Source organism: Cercospora kikuchii, assembly GCF_019650295.1.
Source record: "Cercospora kikuchii DNA, contig_00005, whole genome shotgun sequence".
Classification (NCBI taxonomy): Eukaryota; Fungi; Ascomycota; class Dothideomycetes; order Mycosphaerellales; family Mycosphaerellaceae; genus Cercospora; species Cercospora kikuchii.
The window spans coordinates 2,905,981-2,926,599 of record NW_025408586.1 but is presented as its reverse complement, the minus strand read 5'-3'; the positions used below and the strand labels follow the sequence as shown (position 1 = coordinate 2,926,599).

At 53.6% G+C, this 20,619-nt stretch overlaps 6 protein-coding genes across 6 annotated transcripts; 1 reads left to right on the top strand and 5 right to left on the bottom strand.

Moving 5' to 3' along the window:
- Positions 1 to 16: 16 nt before the first annotated feature.
- CKM354_000888200 (uncharacterized protein) lies at positions 17 to 658 on the bottom strand (the record flags this gene model as incomplete). The annotated part of the gene is made up of 1 exon (XM_044804279.1): positions 17 to 658. The coding sequence occupies one exon, from the start codon at positions 656 to 658 to the stop codon at positions 17 to 19; it is 642 nt and encodes a 213-aa protein (XP_044660214.1).
- Positions 659 to 1,440: 782 nt separating this feature from the next.
- Positions 1,441 to 3,129, bottom strand: CKM354_000888100 (type 2C protein phosphatase PTC6; the record flags this gene model as incomplete). Its single annotated transcript, XM_044804278.1, has 1 exon — positions 1,441 to 3,129. The coding sequence occupies one exon, from the start codon at positions 3,127 to 3,129 to the stop codon at positions 1,441 to 1,443; it is 1,689 nt and encodes a 562-aa protein (XP_044660213.1).
- Positions 3,130 to 3,948: 819 nt separating this feature from the next.
- CKM354_000888000 (uncharacterized protein) lies at positions 3,949 to 4,843 on the bottom strand (the record flags this gene model as incomplete). Its single annotated transcript, XM_044804277.1, has 3 exons — positions 3,949 to 4,255; positions 4,307 to 4,500; positions 4,577 to 4,843. The coding sequence occupies 3 exons, from the start codon at positions 4,841 to 4,843 to the stop codon at positions 3,949 to 3,951; spliced, it is 768 nt and encodes a 255-aa protein (XP_044660212.1).
- Positions 4,844 to 8,615: 3,772 nt separating this feature from the next.
- CKM354_000887900 (uncharacterized protein) lies at positions 8,616 to 9,890 on the bottom strand (the record flags this gene model as incomplete). Its single annotated transcript, XM_044804276.1, has 1 exon — positions 8,616 to 9,890. One exon carries the CDS (start codon positions 9,888 to 9,890, stop codon positions 8,616 to 8,618), a length of 1,275 nt encoding a protein of 424 aa, XP_044660211.1.
- A 2,120-nt stretch (positions 9,891 to 12,010) lies between these two features.
- On the top strand, positions 12,011 to 13,375 carry CKM354_000887800 (uncharacterized protein; the record flags this gene model as incomplete). Its single annotated transcript, XM_044804275.1, has 4 exons — positions 12,011 to 12,025; positions 12,092 to 12,265; positions 12,325 to 12,389; positions 12,448 to 13,375. 4 exons carry the CDS (start codon positions 12,011 to 12,013, stop codon positions 13,373 to 13,375), a joined length of 1,182 nt encoding a protein of 393 aa, XP_044660210.1.
- Positions 13,376 to 14,898: 1,523 nt separating this feature from the next.
- CKM354_000887700 (uncharacterized protein) lies at positions 14,899 to 19,889 on the bottom strand (the record flags this gene model as incomplete). The annotated part of the gene is made up of 2 exons (XM_044804274.1): positions 14,899 to 15,014; positions 15,074 to 19,889. 2 exons carry the CDS (start codon positions 19,887 to 19,889, stop codon positions 14,899 to 14,901), a joined length of 4,932 nt encoding a protein of 1,643 aa, XP_044660209.1.
- Between the last annotated feature and the right edge of the window lie 730 nt (positions 19,890 to 20,619).

Genomic DNA, 20,619 nt, shown 5'->3' with positions numbered 1-20,619 from the left:
CACCTCCACCATCCAATCAGCGAGCGCCCGCCTTTTTCTGCAGACGGCCACTCAACTTGTTGTACACGCGCCAAACTTCTCGCGGCGTGACAGCTGGGGACTTGTTCGCCTTTCTGCGCTTCCTGTTCTTCACGATATTCGCCAGCAATCTGTTCGCCAGAGAGCGATCTGGGCACACAATCACAAGATCGGCCAGCGCATTGAGAAGCGACAGGTTCCAGACAATTTCCGGTTTGATTTGACCCTGGTTGGCGCCTGCCTGCCATCGAGGCTGCATCTTGCGGTCGAGGTAGTGTTCAACATAATTGCCGAAAGTCGTGTGGATCTCGCTGAGTTTTCTGACCCTCATGCACTTGGTGCCGCCGAAGTATGTCTTATGACGGTATCTTGTCGAGGGCATTGTCGAGACAGGGAACTCGCCGACCTCAGATGTCGCGTACTGGTCATCCTCGGACTCTGAATCAGACTCCTCTGAGTCGTGCTTGGCATCGTCTTCATCTCGAACTAGGTCCATGCCCTTTGCGGCATCATCATAGGTCTTGGCGGCATCACGGTGCCCTTCGATGGCGGCATGCGGTGCTGGTAGCTGGGACGGCGGCTGTGCTGTCGACCTCTCCAATCGCACGCAGAGCGACTGAGACGAGATGGCGCGAGGCATCGCGCGGGGCCTTGTCGATGAGCTGTCGCAGCGATTGTTGGTGTGTTGGAGAAGGTGCGATAAGTCAAGAAATATATTTGGTGCACGCGGTGCTTCGCTTGTCGACGCGTTCACCCCTCTATTCACCTGTGACCCCTGCTTAGCGTCGTTTGCGTTCTGCCACCGGAATTTCACTGCCACCGGTGCCACGGACCGCGCCACTGAGTTGCTGGAGCAAGTTGATTGACCGGACTTCAGTCAGCTGTTCAGGATATGACTCGCACCGTGGCAACCAACAAGGAGCTCGAGAAGATTCGCGGCAGTCTGTTGAACGGAAGTTCAAGAGCAGATGGGGTCGCTTCGATGGATTACATTTCTGGCACCGCCATTGATAGTGCCACACCAAATCCAGGGCGGTCCGCATACGATCAGAGGAACTGGGTACGCAGAAATGATCCACAGGAAGCTAGACCTCATCAACGCGGTGGCTGAATTTGCTCTCGTATGCCCAGATCGTAGCAAGGCCAACAAGCTGCCACGGCGGAAGATGAAAGAAAACAAGCGATAGTTCGCCATGAGTCGAGCTGCACAGCCGGCAGAGGCTCGGGAGGTGGCATCCAGGATACGGACATAGCACGGAGGCTTACTTTAAACCTTGAGGCGGTCGATTGCCACCTGATGAAGTAGAGTTGTGAAAGAAGCTGGGGCGGTTGGTACTGAAGTAACGCAAGACGGTATCCAAAAAGGTGTCTCTGCAATTTGCAAGAGCCATCATAGATTGCGTCGAATCAGAATTGAAAAGTCTACTGCCTCCGCGACCTAGGATCGTCCGCTTCTCTCTGGCGGAAAGCCCTCTGCTCCTTCGTTCCAAGACTACCATTACCACCTTCCATTCTCCTTTCCCATCCACCCAATCTTACGACCAATGCGGTAGCGTTATCCGCCTCTCCTGCCGTCTCTACCGCAAAGCTGATCAGGTCCTTTGCCGCTTGCGCAGGGGTCTTGGCCTCCTTGACGATGTCCACGATTTCTTGATCCTCCAGATGACCGGACACGCCATCAGACATGAGGACGAGGAATGAGTAACCTGCAGGTGTGAGCTGAATAGTAGTGATCTGAGGTTCAGCCGAGACACCGATACGTTTGCTGCCGATGTCACCGAAGGCACGGGTGTTGGCAAGGCCAGAAATGCGCTCTTCGCCGAAGCTATCCGTGACGAAGGATGCGGCGTAGCGACGCAACCGCCGGGCTTCGACAGGCATGGATGGGTGGTGATTCTGCGTTACTGACACCGCAGAGCCATCATCTGTTCGGCAGAGAAGGATGCGAGTGTCACCGACATGTGCTGCAGTCAGCGTAGACGGACTGCTGGGGTGCCAGAATGGGGTCGGCGAAGGTGTGGAGATGAGTGCGATCGAAGCCGTTGATCCTCCCTGGAAGCGCTTCTTGCCACCGATCGCAGCGTCGAGATTCGGCGATGAGCCGCGAGGCGCAGGCCGACTGGTGAGATTCTGTGAAGCTTCTCGCTCGGGATGAAAGAGCATGTCTCCGTCATTGAGCGGCCTATCTCCCAACACCGGGTCGTCGATGGATGACTGGCTCTCTTTCAGGGCTTTTTGCGCGGCCTTCTCTTGTTCGCTAGCATGTTCGCTCTGCTTTTTGGCTTGCGCGGTCGTGAAATCCAGATCCGCCTTCAAGAAGGCATACGTGAGTACCGTCTCGATCGAATTACTGCTAACGGTCTCCTCGTCACCACTCGCCACAGCTGGAAAGTATTCCGGACGAAAGCGCTTGAAATACCCTCCAACGGTCTCTTTCCAAGAAGTGATCAAACTCCGCTGTAAGTCTTCCGCATCCTGAGAACCCATGATCCCAGACCCTCCAGCCGAAGTAGTCCCGTTGCCATTATGTAGCGTGCTCTCCAGCCCGAAGAGAAGCGCTGCCTCTTCTATGTATCCATGCAGCCGGTCTCGCAAGAACTCTGAGCACTCACTCCCTCCGTGCCCATCGAACACGCCAAAGTAGAAGATTTGTGGGTCGCCTGTGGCCCTGGTGGAGCCCACATTTTGGTTGATTTCGCGCTTTCCGCTGATGCTCACGGGTTGCTTTTTCGCAAAGGCTGGTATTTCTACCGTGCCTGCCTGATAGGTGTCCTCATTATAGGGCCGGCTGCCTCTGCTCACACCGGCTCCGAAGTGGTGCTTGGCGCTTTTCAGTGGTATTCTCACCACAGTCGTCTCTCGATCGCTCGGGGCTCGCGTACTCCGGTCTGAGGGGCCGGAGTGAGGTGTAGAGTCTGATCTCGGAAGCTTGTGATGTGAAGGAGTTCGCTTATCAGGCGATAAGGATGTCGAAGGTAGATGCGTTACGAAATAGTCGTGGAACTGGCGGCGCTGCGAAAGTCGATATGCGGCTCGGGAACTCGCGTGAAACTCGGCGAAGAGGGACTGCAGCGCGTTGCGGACCGAGTAGGGGGTGCCAGTGTGCGGCATGGTGGTAGGGGATGCTGCAGAGGGGAGAACGGTGCGCGCCAGGCGCAAGAGAAGGTGGTGGAGGTGGTGGTTGAAATGACGTTGAAGTGCTCAGGTACGCTAATAGAGCCACGATGCCTGCTCCACGTGCCGGAGCTCGGACCACCGCAGTTCACCCGGGGTCTTGGAACTTCGACTTCTCCTCACTCGGCTCCCTCAGCCAAGAACTTGCCACGCCTTCACTTCCTCCCTTTCCTCCGAGCTGCGCAGTACCGTCGAGTCCATTTGGAGTTAAGAGGAATACCTGCACAGAAACGCCTCAGCCGTGCTACCGCGCCTCTTCGCCAGGCGAAGGGGCACAGAACGCTTCCACTGTCCGGAGAAAGCGCTATCTGCTCGTGACACCATCTGCTAGGGGCACTCGGAGTTCAGCTCAACGCTACAGGATGGTTCTGGCTTTGGCGAATCTCGTGAGCTATGAAGCCCTGTGATGCTTCGGATGTGTGAGTACATACATGAGCCTACATGGGAGATAAATCCACGATATGTGTGAACTGGTGAAACCGAGCTGCGCGTGAACGCAGTGCCACCTGCTCGAGAGGACGGGCGTGGAGGCAGTGACTCTGCTCCGCATCGCAGCGGAGTCCAGCGGGTGAGACGAACGATACCAGCGACAACCGCGCCTTGGGTTCAAGTTTGGAGATCGCAATGCTTATGGCGGTTGCTGATTTGTACGTCCTGAGCTCAGGTAAACAGTGTAGTGCAGCCGGGGAATTTATAACATCATTTGACCAGGCTTTCCACTCAAGCCACCAATCAGGCTGGGAATCCACGACCAATCTACAGGTGAGCCTTGATAAAAGGTATCGCCTTCGAGACCTTCGCATACACGCTCGGAAACTCAGCACTCGCACATCCCAACGACCACGAAACAACTCCTGCCACAACGCCGTTGATCGTCACTGGTCCACCGCTATCGCCCGAGCAGTCTCCTTTTCCTCCTTCCTTGGTACCCGCACACCACATCTCATCGGTAATATCATTCTGACGCACGGCAAAGGCACGTTTGCACTCCTCGCGATCGACAACGGAAATATCGACCCAATACAGGTCCGGACGTCTCAAGCCGCCATCACTGTCGAGGCCCCTGAAAGAAATGTCAGTCAATGCCATTTTTACGTGGGTTCCTTTCGCGTACCATCCAGCCACAGTAGCCACCGCTCCAGCAACAGGATCAACATCTTCCTCCTGCAACTTCGCATACGAGATCGTTTCGGACTCCTCAATCGGTGTTGCCAATTTCAAAATCGCAAAATCGTAATTGCTGTTTTTGTACTCCGGATGCTGAACATAGCTCTCAACAACTGACTTCACACCACCTTGGTCAAAAGTCTACGCACTTCCCATCAGCAAATCATTTCCAAAAAGCCCAATTCCCCTTCCAAAGACCACGAGATATGCGACTCACCAAAGTCCCAGCTCGAACGTTCAAGTCTTTGGGTGCATCCAAAACCCATTGCACACAGTGTGCAGCAGTAAGGACTGTTGTAGGATTCAAGAGCGCGCCGCCACAGATCTGCGAGTACTCGTCTGTGCCATCGTAGAGTCCAGTTATAGAGACGAGGTAAGGGAATTGTCCGAGAGTGGCCAGTTCTCCGCCGACAATTCTTTTCGACACTGCAGCGCTGGCAGCCAAGGCCGGCGTAAGTGCAAGAAGGACATTTCTCGAATGCATTTTTTTGATGGGACAAGGTAGTTGTGCGGTGTGATTAAGGTTGCAGGATCAGGGAGTGGCTGAAGGAGGCGTTTTGTTCTATAGCATACTCTCTGCTGAGCTTGGATGCTGTGCCTCGTATGGATTTTGCAACTTGATCAGCATAGTACGAATAGTGCCTTCTGTTACGAAGTCGCGTATCGTCGCATGTTATCGGGGGGCACTAAGGGACCCTCTCTCGTATTGTCGGGCAAAAGAGGATACAAAACTATCTACACTATCGAATGGTACTATATAGGGGCTAGTATACAGGGTCTGGGGTCCCGGGTATATAGGAACCAATATACATGACTCACAGCAGGGCCCAGTGGAGTGTCAGTTCACAACACTCCCCTTGACAGTGCACTGGGGCTGTTCAATCCACCTCCTCATCCCAATCATCATCCTGATCATGTGCAACTAGGGCCAAGGCCTTTGAGTCTGAGATCTTGTTCTCAGAGACCACCTTTATTATTCCTTGGGCCATTTCCAAGTATGGGCAGATTGAAACATAGTGCCCAGCTTGATTGCATAGCTTGCATCTCAGTCCTTGTCTGTCAGACATCTTGCTGTCTGATCTTCTTCCTCTGTGAGATGATGATCCTCTTGATGATGCAGCTCGGGCTGCAAAGGCCACAGGTGTGCTGCCTGCAGGCATGCTCACCTCTTTCTCCTGAAGGATTGAGAGTATGCTTTCAGGTGACAGTGAGGGTTGACCATCTATTGCATCTCTGATGGTAGACCATTGTTCTGGAAGCCCAGACAAGAGTACCTGTGCTCTTGCCTTTGGGTTTATGGCAGCAGCCATTTCAGGTTGGGCAACTTTGATCCTTTTGCCAAGTGCCTGAAGGTGTGTCCATGCTCCATCAATGCTCATGTCCTCTGCCTTTTGGAAACTGAAGTACTGCTTCAGAAGTTTCCTTCCTGTAGCTTGGTTGTCTGCATACTTCTTCTTCAGCTCTTGCCAAACCTCCTTTGCAGTTTGGAGTTCTGAGACCAGCTCTTCATCATCCTCCCCTATGCACAAAGATATCCACCAGATTGCTTTGTACTGTGACTTTGGGGTGATGGGTGTGTGTCTCATGGGAGATTGTGTGATACAGGTCTTCTCCCCTCAAGAAGATTTCCATCCTTCTGAACCATCCTTCTGCATTGTCCTTGCATAGGATTGGGCATGGTCTTTTCTGAAGTCCGGAGGATTTGTCTTGAGTATCCATTGTAGTCTTGTAGAATTAGTATTGGGTCAGATGGAAAGTTGTCCTTCTGTCCCAAGGAGAATCAAAGCGGGGAAAAGTCAAATGATTGCAGGGTTCTTCCTATACATGGGTCACCCTCTGTCCCTCCTCAGATTAGAGCCTCCTGTTGGAATGATCCGGCTATCAAGCAGCCGTGCTTTCCTGCTGGCATATGGGAATCAAGGGAGCATACCACTTTGGCACCCTCCAGCTCAGGACTTCCTGTAGCTATCCCATAAGACAAAGGTAGGTTCATGACTCCTCTTGATCCTGGATTCACCATTGGCCTCCAGAGGTAGTGAGAGGTTCAGGCAGTCTCTGAAGTGTTATGAGCCATCAGCAGTCCATGTCAGAACTGCCTTGCAACTGCTTCCTCCCTGAACATAACATATCTGGTATAAACCAAGCCTTTGGTTACTGCAAGATCTTCCTTTGAGAGTTGGCAAGTTCTCCCAGCACCAGAGATAAGGTACTAATCCAGACAGCTTGGGGTGCAGTCTCTGAAGTGTTATTCTGCCAACAGCAGGTTTGGTGTACTGCAGGTTGCTGTTACACTTTCTGCAGCCCTCTGTTGCAACATCCTCTCCCCTTGTTGTCTGTCTTGGTGTCCTCACTCTAACTATCATTCCTCAATGCTCTTCTCTCTTCTGCATTTGGTCTCAGCTGCAGGTGGGCTGGCTGCAATTCTGCATGCAGCTGCACCGCTGTTTTCAGTCCCTCAGCTAGGGTCCATGGGGTCCTACACCCAGTTGCAATCTGGGACTCATGTTTAACCATGGAAAGGGTTTTGCTCCTTCTTTATACAGGGGCACATTGTCCTTTGTCCCTGAGCACAGAGGGCACAGTCCTTCCTCTGTGTGCCTGTCTTCACCCGCAGGCTCCTGGCGCAGTCTCTGCTGCTACTGTCCCTGTTTATACAGCCACAGCTCGGGCTGTTTCCTTGCTCTTCTAGCTCGGTGTCTCGCTGTTGCCAATAGCGTTCCTGTTGTCCTGCCTTCGGCTTCCGTACTCTGTCGGTGAACCGCGCCTCGCTTTCTATCGGAGCTTGGAATACAATAGCGCTAACCCGGGCTCATAACCTGTTACGAAGTCGCGTATCGTCGCATGTTATCGGGGGGCACTAAGGGACCCTCTCTCGTATTGTCGGGCAAAAGAGGATACAAAACTATCTACACTATCGAATGGTACTATATAGGGGCTAGTATACAGGGTCTGGGGTCCCGGGTATATAGGAACCAATATACATGACTCACAGCAGGGCCCAGTGGAGTGTCAGTTCACAACACCTTCGTAAATTGTTATAAATAGGTGATATGATACTGGCTGTCTAACCCTTTGTGGACTCAGGCTACGGCGCTATCCCGCATTCACTGGTGGTAAGCAGGGATCATTGTTGTGAACTGACACTCCACTGGGCCCTGCTGTGAGTCATGTATATTGGTTCCTATATACCCGGGACCCCAGACCCTGTATACTAGCCCCTATATAGTACCATTCGATAGTGTAGATAGTTTTGTATCCTCTTTTGCCCGACAATACGAGAGAGGGTCCCTTAGTGCCCCCCGATAACATGCGACGATACGCGACTTCGTAACAATCATGTATATTACTTGTGGTAGCTCGTATTCAGACACATCAGTGTACTTTCACACATCAGTTCATCTTAGCATACCTTTATGTTGCTAGCTCAGGACGTACTACTATTTGCTATCGCATGCCAACTCCAAGAAGCAAACACGACGGTTCACAACGAGTCTTCCCATAGCGTGGCGGGATGCATTGGGCGTAAATGTGAGTTCTCGCAAGTTTATGATCGAAACGGGTCGCGGGGTATGAGTAGAGGATCAGAGAAAAGGAGTCCTTCAAGAAGTCGCGTCGTGGACGCTCCGTTAAAAGTCGCATCGCGGACGAGGTAAGGGAAGGCTGATGCGCCTGGAGAAGTCGTGGTTGCAGAACTACTAATCAAGATGTCTGCTAATTGTGTAGTGTCTGACAACGCACATCTCACAGTTCGGTAGGAAAGCGAAACCGTATGTAGGGACGGAAAGGCGATGCAGCAAATCGCTTGCCCAAGAAAACCGTTCATTGCAGGGTGAGAGCATGTGATATCTCGAGCCATTAGCAGAAGCCTGAATGCCTTCAGTCTCCATAACCCTTCACTCCGCAGTGTTCCGGCTCCATGATTGCCGTGATCTGGACTTCTGTATCAAGAAGGCAATCCTCATTCCAGGTCCATTCGCTGGATCCCCAGAGAGCATACTTTAAGAGCACGTCTCTCTCCGAATCAATGAGCAGATTTCTGCTAACGAGCTTGAGAAAAAGCAAGTGAGTACCTCAAAAGCTTCCCTGAGGGACAGTCCTGCCGCGATAGCACACTGTCACCCAAAAGGCAAATACGTGCTTAACAGGTTGGCTTCGAGGCGAAATATGTCTCAGAAATCCGTCCAAGAGGCACCCACATTCCACTGGTGTCTACGTCTACATAGAGACTGCAGCAACTTGGACTTCGCTCTTTGAGGCTATTTAACACCTTGATCGCAACGCTTCATCTTCTCCTCGAACTGCTTCCCCATATCCTCCAACTGCTTTTGCTCCCTCAGCTTGTGTTGAGTTTCTAGGTCAGGTGCATTTGGATCGACCTCGAACATCCACCATTCGGACACCGGCTGAAGCGTGTCAAGCTTGGTGCTCCCAGCTGTTGCTAGGCGAAACGCGTTGCCAGTACTGTTACCGCTCCACTCAGGTGAAGGCATGCCAGTGGAGGAATGGCTCGGAGAATGTGAGGCCTGAATGCCCACAGATCCAGCTAGTATCTTCGTGTGATGGACCTTGCCGTTGGCGTTCAACTTGGCCGGGACTGAGACGTAGCCTGAAGGGATCTGCTTGGTATCAACGCGATGATACAATACGTCGTTGAGCTCGCACCCCTTTTCGTCTGGTAAACGAACGAGGCTCTGGCCCTTCTCGTCCCAGAAGCAGAATGCTGTGATCCATCCCGAGAGGTAAGTGGGGCCACTATGACCACTCTGATGATGAGCAATCTTGCCCCAGAAGTCTTTGACAGCCGGCGAGGCTGGCTCCTCGAACGACATGAGGAAGTACTTCAGAATCGGTCTGAGTATATCCGCAAACTGGTTGGGTTCCTTGCCGAGGATCTGAAGCTTGTCCAATCGCTGCTCTATTGCCTCCCAGTCTTCCTTCTCGCCCAAGAGGGTCACAGTTGGAATGCCACATATGAGGCCCATACTGTAGGAGAAGTACTTCTGGAGAGTTCCCATGATCCAGACCGAAGCGACGACACGATCTTCTTCTGTGGTGGTAGTGAAAGAAGGCATGATCCAGATGCGGAGCTCCGAATCCAGGATATTCTTCTGCATTTCGTCGGTCATCTTAACAGCCAGACCTCCGATGTCTGCGGAACCTAGCGTGCCAACTTGCTCGACGATTAGCTCTTCGCGGCCATCGTGCGCCACGAACAGATGACGCAGCTTCTCTGCATGAGCGTTGATGTAAAAGGAAATCTGTGCTAGTATGGCGAACCAGACATCTTCGGGCCGGAGTCTCAAGTGATGATGACCACTGTATGCATGGTACGCTGCGTATACGAGGCCGTACTTTGATGGCGAGATGTAGTTCGTACTCAAGAGGTCGTGCGAGAACGAGCTTCGGAGGATGCCTTTGCTTTGCTCGCTTTCTTGCTGGCACGATGCTTTGAATAGATCGCCCGCGGTGCTCGCTTGGGTTCCAGTCCAGATCTTAGAGGCATGAGCCGCCACTAAGAAGGTGACAGGCATCGCTTGGTCCGTTCTGTCCAACTGCAACGCGCAAAGGTCTTGGATGAAATACCGGCGAGATCGAGCTCGAGTTAACAGAAAAGAGAGCAGTTTCTCCTACCTTTTTCTCAGGTCGACAGTGTGTTGCCGCGCACGAGCAGTTTGTATGTGTCTGAGAAAGTGACCGAATTGTCTGTCAGCTTTGAGGTTGTCACTACAACTTCGGAGATATTCCAGAAAGAACTTTAGGGATTCACGGAGGTGTGCGACTGCGAGTTCAAATTATGTGCGGCTACAACATAGAAGATTGGGTGGGAGTCATAAGAAGAGTCATGAAAATGGAGCAGCAGCAAACGTGCCAGTGGTGAATCAGAAAAGGAGGCACAAATTCAGGCATCAGCTCCGGACGGAAGGTTTCACTGAACGCCACGCATCACGTCTCGTTTCGACTCAAAACGTCCTCGATTCGACTCTCTTTCCTTCAAGCCATGAGCACGGCGCAGTAGTCCGAGTGTAGCGAGACGAGATGGCTAGGAGCAGACTATAGTAGAGGAAACGCATCAAGGTGCGTTTTGACTACGTACGGTGTAAATGTACCAAAGCAATGACGCGTAGAAGTGATGGACTCAACGGCATCATCACAGGCATAGATGCTCTCGCTCTGGAGAAGAATCGACGAACAGTGCCTTCGACTGCAGCTTCAATGAGCAGGTGTAGCCGCTGCTTAGTGGTAGAGCTACATGAACAGGGGGGCGACAGTGGAGAAAATGCTAACTAGATATGCCCATGTTTCTTATACGGCTTAATGACTCCGGGAAGTATTGGCCAACAGTGCTATCGAGTGAAATTTCCTCGAGCACGCTTGATCGTTTCACGGCGGCGAGACCAAACGAATGGAGCAGAGTACGTTGCTGGAAACACCAAGATAATGTCCATATCTATTCTATACGCACTGCTACTTTCCGAAGCAAGGAGCCATTAGTGCTCTCGAGTAAAGATCTATCTGGCAAGCATAATATTTCTGAAACGGCGAGACCGGATTATTCTGAGGGCGACTCGTAGCCAATATTCAACAGCAGAGGCTTTGACACACCTGACGGTCGACCTCCTCAAGGCACCATTGATCCTTGATGCTCCCCAAACGAGAAACGATAGCCCAGCTCTATGTGGGCAAATGTTGGAAATGCAGGTTACATACTCGAGCCGCTCCAGCCTCCCCAACGCGCCATTTGCATCGAAGCTCCCGTCAAGGGAAATACTTATCGAGGAAGGAGTAAGAGGGCGATGAGAGTGACAGCGGTAACGAAGAGAACGTTGACAATAGGACAATAGTAGGTGATTCGACGGATAGTTCAAAAGAAGCAGCGTCGAAGCCCAGCCACTATGTATGATCGAATCTGCGTGCTCCTAATACGTTTGCAAGCAGAGACACCTAGCGCTTGCGCTCAAAGCGTATGCCAGGTACATCTGGGCCACAATACAGGTGGCGAGAGTGATGAAACCTTTCTCATCTCCGAAGTATGACGAACAATGCATTGGCAGCGATTGCAGCACTATCATGGTTGCCAGTGATGGTGTGCATTGGAGTCATGGGTAAGTTTGTTCACCTATACCACGGCTTCTTCAAGGCGATTGTAGCTCTCTGCTCTTTGGCGCATTAAATGACAAGGCCCCGGGGGTCGCAGCAATTGAGGAAGTGCTGCACTGCCGCGAGAGCACCAGCACGCCGTGCGGCGCAAACGTCTGTCCCGTTCGTTGCTTGGCGGAAGGTGAACCGGCGGTTTCTGCTCAAATCCATGCTCAAATATTGATGGCTGAGTTGGCGCTCATTCTGCGAGTGTCTCCAGACCTGCGCCGTCTCTCCAGACGAGCAGAACGCTGCCCTCCAAGACCATCGCCGAATCATGCGGGGTGGAAAGCTGGAGAGTAACAAATTCACTTTACATGTCTCCTCATTTCCAATGTGATTCCAGGCGACATGGAGCGCTAACGTGACAGTGGCTTGCAGCTCTCTCGAAAAGGCACCTCGGAGGAGAAAGTCTACCAGCTGGGCCGCATTCCAATGGGCTGCTGCTTTGCTCAAAATCCATCCCAGCACGTTTCCGGTCAAGTCTTCTCACCAGATACTTTCCACAAGCGAAATGGCCCCGAATCTAGTAAAGCCTCGCCAACAGCTGCGTCGAGTTCTCGCGCTAGCGAATGTCAAATCGAGAACGCTCTAGGGACATCATAAGGACCATGGTCGCCACATCATCCCGTTCTCTCCTTTCAGTGACGTCCTCAGGCGCTTAGAGATCATGAGGTCGCTATCTCTCACCTCTTCCCTGAGCATCTTTGCGTCGCTATCCTTGGCATTCCCGCAGCTACAATGCTATTCGAACAAATGTAATCTCCTGGTTAGTGTTCTGATTGCTACGCTGTACTGCAGCGACTGATCGGCTTATGACTTTTCTAGGTGCGAGTCAAGGGAAAGCAAGCTTGCTCTTCTTTCCTCCGAACCACCGTGACGCCTTGTCCTGTGTAAGCTCAAGCAAACATCAGAGCCCGACTCTCATCGTGGACTAACATTATGGTGCAGCACGAGTACGATCACGGCTGCCTCAACTGTGTTCGTTACCAGTACAAGCACGATGACGCAGTTTGCGACGGTAACGTCCACAGCTACAATTACTCCTGAGCCCTCTACAACTACTACCACCACTACATTTACCGCAACCTCTACGCTCAGACTCAACCCTCTTGCTCGAAAGCGTACAAACTCCCCTCCATCGACATGCCCTAGAACGAGTTCCCCGTCTCAGGTCCCGGACTTTGCCCGCAGCGTCTGTGAGACACGATCTGCGTTCGCTACAGCATGCGAATGCCTCGGGATCAAACCTTCTACCACCACCCTTCCAGCGAGTACCGTGTACACGACTATTACAACCCAGCAGACTGTCCAAGAAACTTCCTTGACCATTGTCACCTCCACATCCACCGAGGTGACCACTACCACTATTCCTGCTTCTACAACAACAGTTACAAGCACCGTGTCCACTACATCGAACGCCGTAGCAAGACCCACAAGCTGCTTCGTCATCCGTCCCTCCGACGACGGTCGCTACGGACAAATGTCAGGAGACAACCGATTCACCTTCCAGCTTTACACCGCCTCCATCTTCTCCCTCACAGATGGTGACACCGGATATCTCTACGACTACGCCTTCTTTCAGAGCACCGTGGGCGCCGTAGACCCCACGCCAGAGCAATACCCGGACACCTCGGTCAGCTTCATGCGTCTGGTGGACATTAACGGGCCTCTCGCAACCTCCATCCAATGCGTGCGAGCGAATGACGCTTTGACGTGTGCGACTGACATTGTCAAGACTAGGTTTCTGCGGTGTTCGAGTCCGGGAACCCTGAATGAACAATCGGAGTTGTTACTTTTGGCGGAAGGGGCCCCCGTGCCCCAGCAGTCCGGGTGTCTAGAGATTACTTTGAGAACGGAAGATTTCGGTTGCCCGTAATAGTGACAGGGGGCAGAGCTTTGAGCTCAATGTCTTTATCGTTAAATGCAAAGCTATCGAGGTGTTACGGATTGACTTTCCGAGCTATTGTTGTTTCGTTCTGCGAGTGAATACTTCTCGTTCGCCGCGTATACCGTAGTTCTTTACGCAACAAGGTCATTCTGAATTGAGTTACTACCTTCCAATGGCCAGTTCTTGACAGTTTGTTGCGTCCACCCTATTAAGAGCCATCATCTACCGAACCACCATGTTGTCGCTGTCGCTGTCGCTGTCGCCGCCGCTGCCGCTGATACCGCAGATTCATGAGACTGCCTACGCACCCGCTTGAAGAAAGATGACGATTTTTTCATGGTTTAAGACACGGGCACACCTTTGGGTACGACAACGCCGCCTTGCTGCCTCAAGACACGCTGATTCTCTGTCTATTGCTTGCCGCGCTGGCCGCTGGTTACAAGAGAATATCGCGTTTGTGCGAACAACATGACCTGTCAGAATTGACAGGTTTGAGACCGAGAATGTCTCTCGGTGCTCGTACTGCCGCTGTACGCTGTACCGTCGCCGGTGCCTTTTGGTCTGATCAACCATTACTTCCGCACTGTTTGACAACGCTGGTTTGACAACGCTGAAACTGGACAAAACGTCCTTACTGCCTCGCTGCCTCCGCCGCTGCCTCCGCCGCCTACACAAGATTGACTGCTACTCGCACGTAACAGTCTTTCGAACTTCTACCTCCTCGAGAACACCAAGAACGCACCCCGCCGCCACCTGCGTCGCCTGTCGACGATACACGAGAATAATCAAGAACTCACGCCGTCCACGCCGCGCTCGCCGCTTGATTACGCTTCCGCCGCCGCCGCCGCCATGTCGCTGGTTTCTGAGGCTGTTAAATCGATTTGCCACACCACTGGACTGGCAACTGGAAGCACTTCATTGTCGACAAACCCCAAAGAATGGGCCGATGACCCTTGATGCGGAGGAGGTTGTAGTGAAGGATGACGAGGGCAACGAGAATCGTTGTTTGAGGCCTGATTCCAGTCGACCAACAGTAGCAATAGCAGTACGCCAAAGCCGTGAATGCTAGCAGAAGCAACTCCATGCCTCAGTGCACAAAGTAGAGAAAAGAACACTCAACACTTCTCAATCCTCTCCCATACACTGTAATATGAATATATTATCTTCTCTCAAGAAAGAACACCAGCAAGCAAGCAAGCAAGCGCAGCCGTCATCTCATGCAACGCCATCGCTATTATAGTGCGCCTTTCCTGCATCAAAGAGCGAGACGCTGTGCCTTCCTTTCCATGCCGGAGAACAAGACAAGACACAGTACCAAAAACTTTCTCTAGAGAGTGGGAGAATCTTCCAATGATTGACTTTGACTGAACAATTTTTCTTCTTTCTTCTTCGTTTACTTCTTTCTTCTCTGTTCTTCCAGCACTCATTCCAAAAAGACAAAGGAAATCAAATAGTTTACGATCGATTACGAGACGCCAAATGCAATGCCAAGACTAGAGCAATTTAAATGCTCATGTCCGACTGGAAGCGGTCCCATGCGCATGCGTGTGATGATGATGATGCCCGGCACTGAACCGGTGCCTGCCAGTTCCACTTCGATTCTTCAAGCTTCCAACGTCGTGTTTGCCTGTGAAGAAATGGTCAGCAACTGTTCGTCATGTAGAAAGGGTCAAGGTCAGCACTCACCATCGCAACAAGCCCTCACGTTCTCCAATCGATCTGCTTCTCGCTCTTGCCGCTCGATGACAGCTCTCAGATCCTCAGCCGAGTCGCCAACGACGCTGGCATCGTATATCGTAGCGGGATCACTAGGGTCGGCTTTGCGGTTGCTAAGGGCAGACGTTGTTCGCTGAGTGCTACTCGATCGGAAACGTGACGCCATGGAGCTGAAGCGACCACCTTGCTGGCTGCTAGAGGAGAGACGCGATGGATTGGAGCTCGTTGCTCGAAGGGTACCGGCTGCAGCGGGTGCCAATTTGCCGCGATGATTCGAAGCTGCAGATGTTCTGCCAGTCACAGTGGCATCCTGTCGTTGCGGGCTCGTGTTTCTCGTCGTCCGGCTGTTATAGCTGCTGAGGCTAGTTCGTCGGCTTTGTCGACTGATGCTGCGACCATTCGCAGTCCCGCCTGTCAGTCGACTAAAGTTGCGTCGAACGGTTCCGGAGACACCGCTGCCATGAGGATCGAACTCATTGAGTTCAGCATCGCTCATGGTGTCCTCGGCTTCCTTGTTCTCCCTCTCAGTCCTCAACAAGAGATATGACAGCGCATTGAACCACGTCTCGTGTCGCTGACCCGTGGGCGCCGTGAATACTATCTCACGACCCGGAGTGATGACGACAATCGACTTCCTATGTAGGCCGGGTGGGTAGGCGTTGTCATCGGAGATGACTCGAACGGCCTCAATAGCGACACTCTTTGCCTTCATCATGTTCTTACCAGCAGTGCTAGGATCATGCTCGCTCCAGTACAGCGTTCTGGTGTATGGATGCACCCAAAAGAATCGCCTGTGCCTAGTCGTTGAGGTCTCGCTCCGGCCGGTCTTGCGTGTGTACTTCCACAAGAACTCTCCAATCATGGTTTGTGTGATGGCTTGGATCATGCGCGGGTCTGTGGCAGGTGCTACATCTGGTGGCAGCATCATGCCACGGGAAATGTTGAAGCGTTCGTCGAGCTCAGAAGCAAATGACGAGACAGAAGTTCGATGTGATACTCGATCTGCTGGGATAGTGGACGCCATACCTCGCTTGTCTTTGGTTGGCGCTTGTCGAGGAGTGTTCGAGTCTCGCGAATGAAGCGCACGCTCGAAAGGCGGTCGGCCGCTTGGAGTATTTGGGCGCTTGTATGCTGAAGCTGGCATTCCCGGTGGACCCATGTTTCCGCGAGAAGGTGGCTGCTCTGGGGAGCTCGGTGTGACTTGCGCAGCCGCAATCTTGAGATTGTGGTCTGCAGGGAGTGGAGGAGCTGTGATGGCCGCGTCTCTCTTGCGCATCGATCCCGCGCTCGATGGTCTCCTGCCGTTGGGATGTAGCGTTGGAGACTCATACATGGACGGGCGCTGATCAGCTTCACGTTTCGAAGGCGTGTTGACAGCTAGAGCAAGTGATGCCGCCGCGGCTGCGTTTGTGAACGTCGAATTGCCCCTCGACGACCTCGAAGATGCCGGTCTCGAAATGGCTTTCTTATTCTTGATCATGCTCTCAATCTCTGCTCCAGAGACGAGCGTCTGCGAGCCTTCATCGAACATAGGTGGTGGTGGTGGCCTTGACGGCGGCGGCGGTGATGGTCTTGATGGCGGTGCATTGGCTGACACCTCTGCCAGAGGCTGCCTTGAGAGAGGTGTGACTTGCTCCTCGAACGATCTATCGAGAGCTGTGGGGGTGACAGACTGAGCAACAACGTCATGTTCTGCATCTTTAAGCTGCGGCTGGTCACTGAGCGCCGCCTGCTCATCTGAATGGTCAGGAACGAAGAGAAGGTCGGCTCTCCTGGAGCTTCTGCGAGGGACATCGGGTGTTTCTGGCTCCGGTAGGACTGGTTCGCACTCCTGTGACACAATCTCCGAGAAGGCCAACTGCACCGGCGGTGGAGGCGGCGGCATAGATGGAACTGGTGGTCTTTCCTCGTCATCGACCACGCCCTTTGGAATACTTGATACTGACATGCGCTTTTGATTAGGAGGTAGCGGCCACATTTCTGGATCCGTACTCTCTGAGAGAAGAGGAGAACGCTCCATCGAGGACGGTGCGTGTGGTAATTGTTCGACAAGAAGCGTCTTATTCTCAGTTTCCGGCTCGGTCGCAGTGCCGATGCTGATAGTGACAGGATTGCCGCGAGCATCAGTGCCAATGCTAATGGTTTGCACCGGCACTCGAGCGTCTGTGCCCGTGTGTGATGTGCTTGCCACTCTAGCATCGGTACCAATGCTGCTGGTCGGGATGATACGAGCATCGGTTCCCGTGCTGATTGAAACAGGCACGCCACGCGCATCAGTGCCAATCGTAACCATTGTGCGCACTGGCTCTGCCGGCGTCTCGACTGCCGCTGCGGACTGCGAGCCGGTGTCGACAGCCGTGCTCTCGTCAATGGCCGTATGCGCAGTGGGTGGTCGCGAATCATCTTCGTCAGTCCCATGGCCAGCAGCTCTGCTCAATCCAAAGCCTGCCAAAGCACCAGCTGCCACTTCACCTGCATGCTGCAACAGGCTTGTCTTTTCCGCGACAGGTTCCGGATGCCAGGGCTCAGTCATGATACCTGCATCAACCATCGCTGGTTTAGGCAGAGCTTGCGTGGCACCAGCGCTCGCTTGAGATGGCGAGAGGAGATCGGCCGCCTCGTGGTCGTTCATCGACGTGGTTGGCGTGCTGGGTGTTCCAGGCTCGACGCTGGCGTGGCGTTCTGTTGTCGGTGTCTCTGTGCTGAAGCTTCCATCGAGCTGTCTCTCAGAGATTGGCGTTCCATCTATGCTGTCGTCATCATCAAGAGCGTCCAACTCATCACCGAGAGATTGCATGCCAGCAGGTTGCGGTGTGCCCACGCTCGAGCTCGGGCTGGCCAGGAGAGCTTGCGGCGAGTCTTGATGGCTGTCACTGACGCGGCTCGATCGTCGCCCGCCGCGGCTCAACCGCAGCTTGTACTTTGGTTGATGTGTGGAACGTACAGGTGTGCCTACGATGTCATCTCCATCTTCGTCGCCAGAATCAGACGCAGTGGACATGTATGACATGCGCTTATTTGACATTTTCGGTCGCAGAACGCGGGTCGAGCTCTCCTCGGTCTCTGTGGCATCGCCTTCGGTATCCTCGCCCAGTTCTTCCACGCCCGTGGCGAAAGCCTCGCTCTCAGTGGTAGCACCGCGCTCGGTGGCGGTTTCGAAGCCAGTGTCTGTCTCATTGGCGGTCTCAAACGCGGCATCAGTAGTGTCACCATCCGACTTGCCATATGCACGGTTGTATGCGTTGGCTGCTGCAAGTCCTGCCACGGTAGCCCTGGACATGATTCCATCTCGGCCTCTGCTCGGAGTGTGCTCCATCACATCATCCTCCCAGTCCGGCTCATCGATAATTTCTGTCGTACTGCCGCGGGTGGCGCCAAGCCTGCTGCTTGAAGGGCGCTTGTACCGGAAATCATTCTCACTCTTGCGCTTCTTGGCTACATTCGCGATGATACCTGTAGTATCTCGCCTCTGCTCCAGCTCATCGCGGGCGTCTTGCAACATGCGCTTCAGTTCGATCTTTTCCGTCTTTTCACGATGAATGTTGTTCTTAAGATTCTGGATCATGCGATGGGCGTGGTTCAAGCTGGACTTGAGAGTTTCTGTTTCGAGCATGCCATGGCGAGCCGGAGTGCCTTTGATGGGCGAGGCTGGCGCACTGTGATCTGGACTGGCGTCGTCTGACTGCAGGTTCTCCTCGGCCGACATGAAGTCCGTGTCGGATTGAGGTACCCCTTGCCCCATTCGAAATGCAAGACCTCGTGCAAGTTCTGTGTTTTGCAAGGTCAATTCTCGGACTTTCGCCTGCAACTTCTCGTTCTCCGTCAGCTGCGATTTATGGTCACGCTGCAGATTGTAGAGGTCATTATCTGTGGTCTTGCGCGCATTCGCCTGGTCTTCGGAGAGTTTCTCATGGGACACCCGCAGCTCGTCCAGCTCGCGTTCTTTCGCAGCTTTATCGGCCTGAGCGGATTTGAGTGATTGAGACAGCCGCTGCTCTTTATCCAAGCTCTCCCTCAGCGTAGCCTCGATGTCCTGCAACCGAGTCTCAAGGTTCCAGTTCTCGTCCTTGTACTTTTGCTCACTCTCGTCCATGTGTCGTAAACGCTGTAATAATTGAGCGGACTCTGCCTCGAGCTGAGCTTTGGCGGATGTGGTGTCTTTGAGCTGCTCATCTTTCTCCGCCAGGGCTGCCTGCAACTGCCGCACTTGGGCGAGGAGGGAGGTACTAATCTCGGTAGCAAACTCGATGTCGTGCACTCGGTTGGTAGGCTGATTTCGCTGTCTGCGCGAGGGGGCGGACATCTTTGTTGGCGAGTCTCGTCCTGAACCGGACATGACCGTAGAGTTTGTCCAGTCCACGCTCTCGCTCGCAACTCTCGACTTGGGGAGGAAAGCTCGGGCAGACTCCCGACCAACCTCGTTGTATTCGCGTTCAAGCTCTGCCAGCCTGCCCTGTAGCTCGGCAGGGATGTCGGAGTCCTGCTGCATCTGCTCGACCTCCTTCAACTTGGCAGCCAGTTCTGCACGCTGCGAGGTGAGCGTCATGCCGAGCCGCGCAGCATCCTTGATTCGCCTGTCCGTGTCCCGCATGTGGGCTTCGAGGGCGCGTCTCGCGGAAGAGGGGGAGCTGGTGGACAGGGCGGAGAAGTGGGCACTGTCGAATGCGCCATATCGCAGTGGTGCTGCATTTCCAGGAGAGGTGTGGGCGAAGGGATCAGCGTTCCCATTGGCATTCGCCGTGCCTGCCGGCGGGTTCACAATCTCGGCCATGGGTCGCCGTTCCATGTGCTGATTACAATGGTATTAGGAAGATGATAAGGGAAAGGAATGGGTTCCAAAGGCGGGCGCGCGTATGCGGGAACGAGTGTCTGGCACTGTCTGCGGCCTACGCGGGTGCGTGTCTCGGGAAGCGCTGGATGGGCGAGGTTGCGATGCAGGAGCAGAACCAATGGAAGTATCCGAGCGGACTGGCGCGCTGCTGCTGCTCGTCGCACACGTCGGGCGACGACAGCGAGGCCAGATTGTCAAGTTCTCGCACCGCGCCTGCGTTGGAGGGAGGAAACAAAGGGCCGGGGGAAGGAGAGAGGGAGGGTCGGAGGGTCGGGTCGGTGGTCGTGTCGTGCAGCGGCAGAGCAGCGGGCGGATGCGCTGCAGAAGTGTATTCGCGGTTTGGACGCAGAGCCGGCGGGGCTGCACGCACAATGCCAGGTGTTCGGCGGGCTGTCTGGCGCTGTCAGACACGACGGCAGCCGCCCGGGATCCGTCGACGGGGGTGAGGTGGTGGAAGAAGAACGAAAGACAACAAGACAGCGGAAACGAGCAGGATCAACGAGTGCAGTGATGGAGGAAGTGGGCTGTGGCGGCAACGCGCGTGCTCGACGTGAACCTCCAGACTTTCGTGCGCCAAACTGTAATGCCCGCTGTGTTTATCGTCAACAGACGCTGCTCGCTTGCCCATTGGTCCACGAGCCGATGAGCCCCAGTCCGCACCTCCATTCACCTGCACCACGACAAC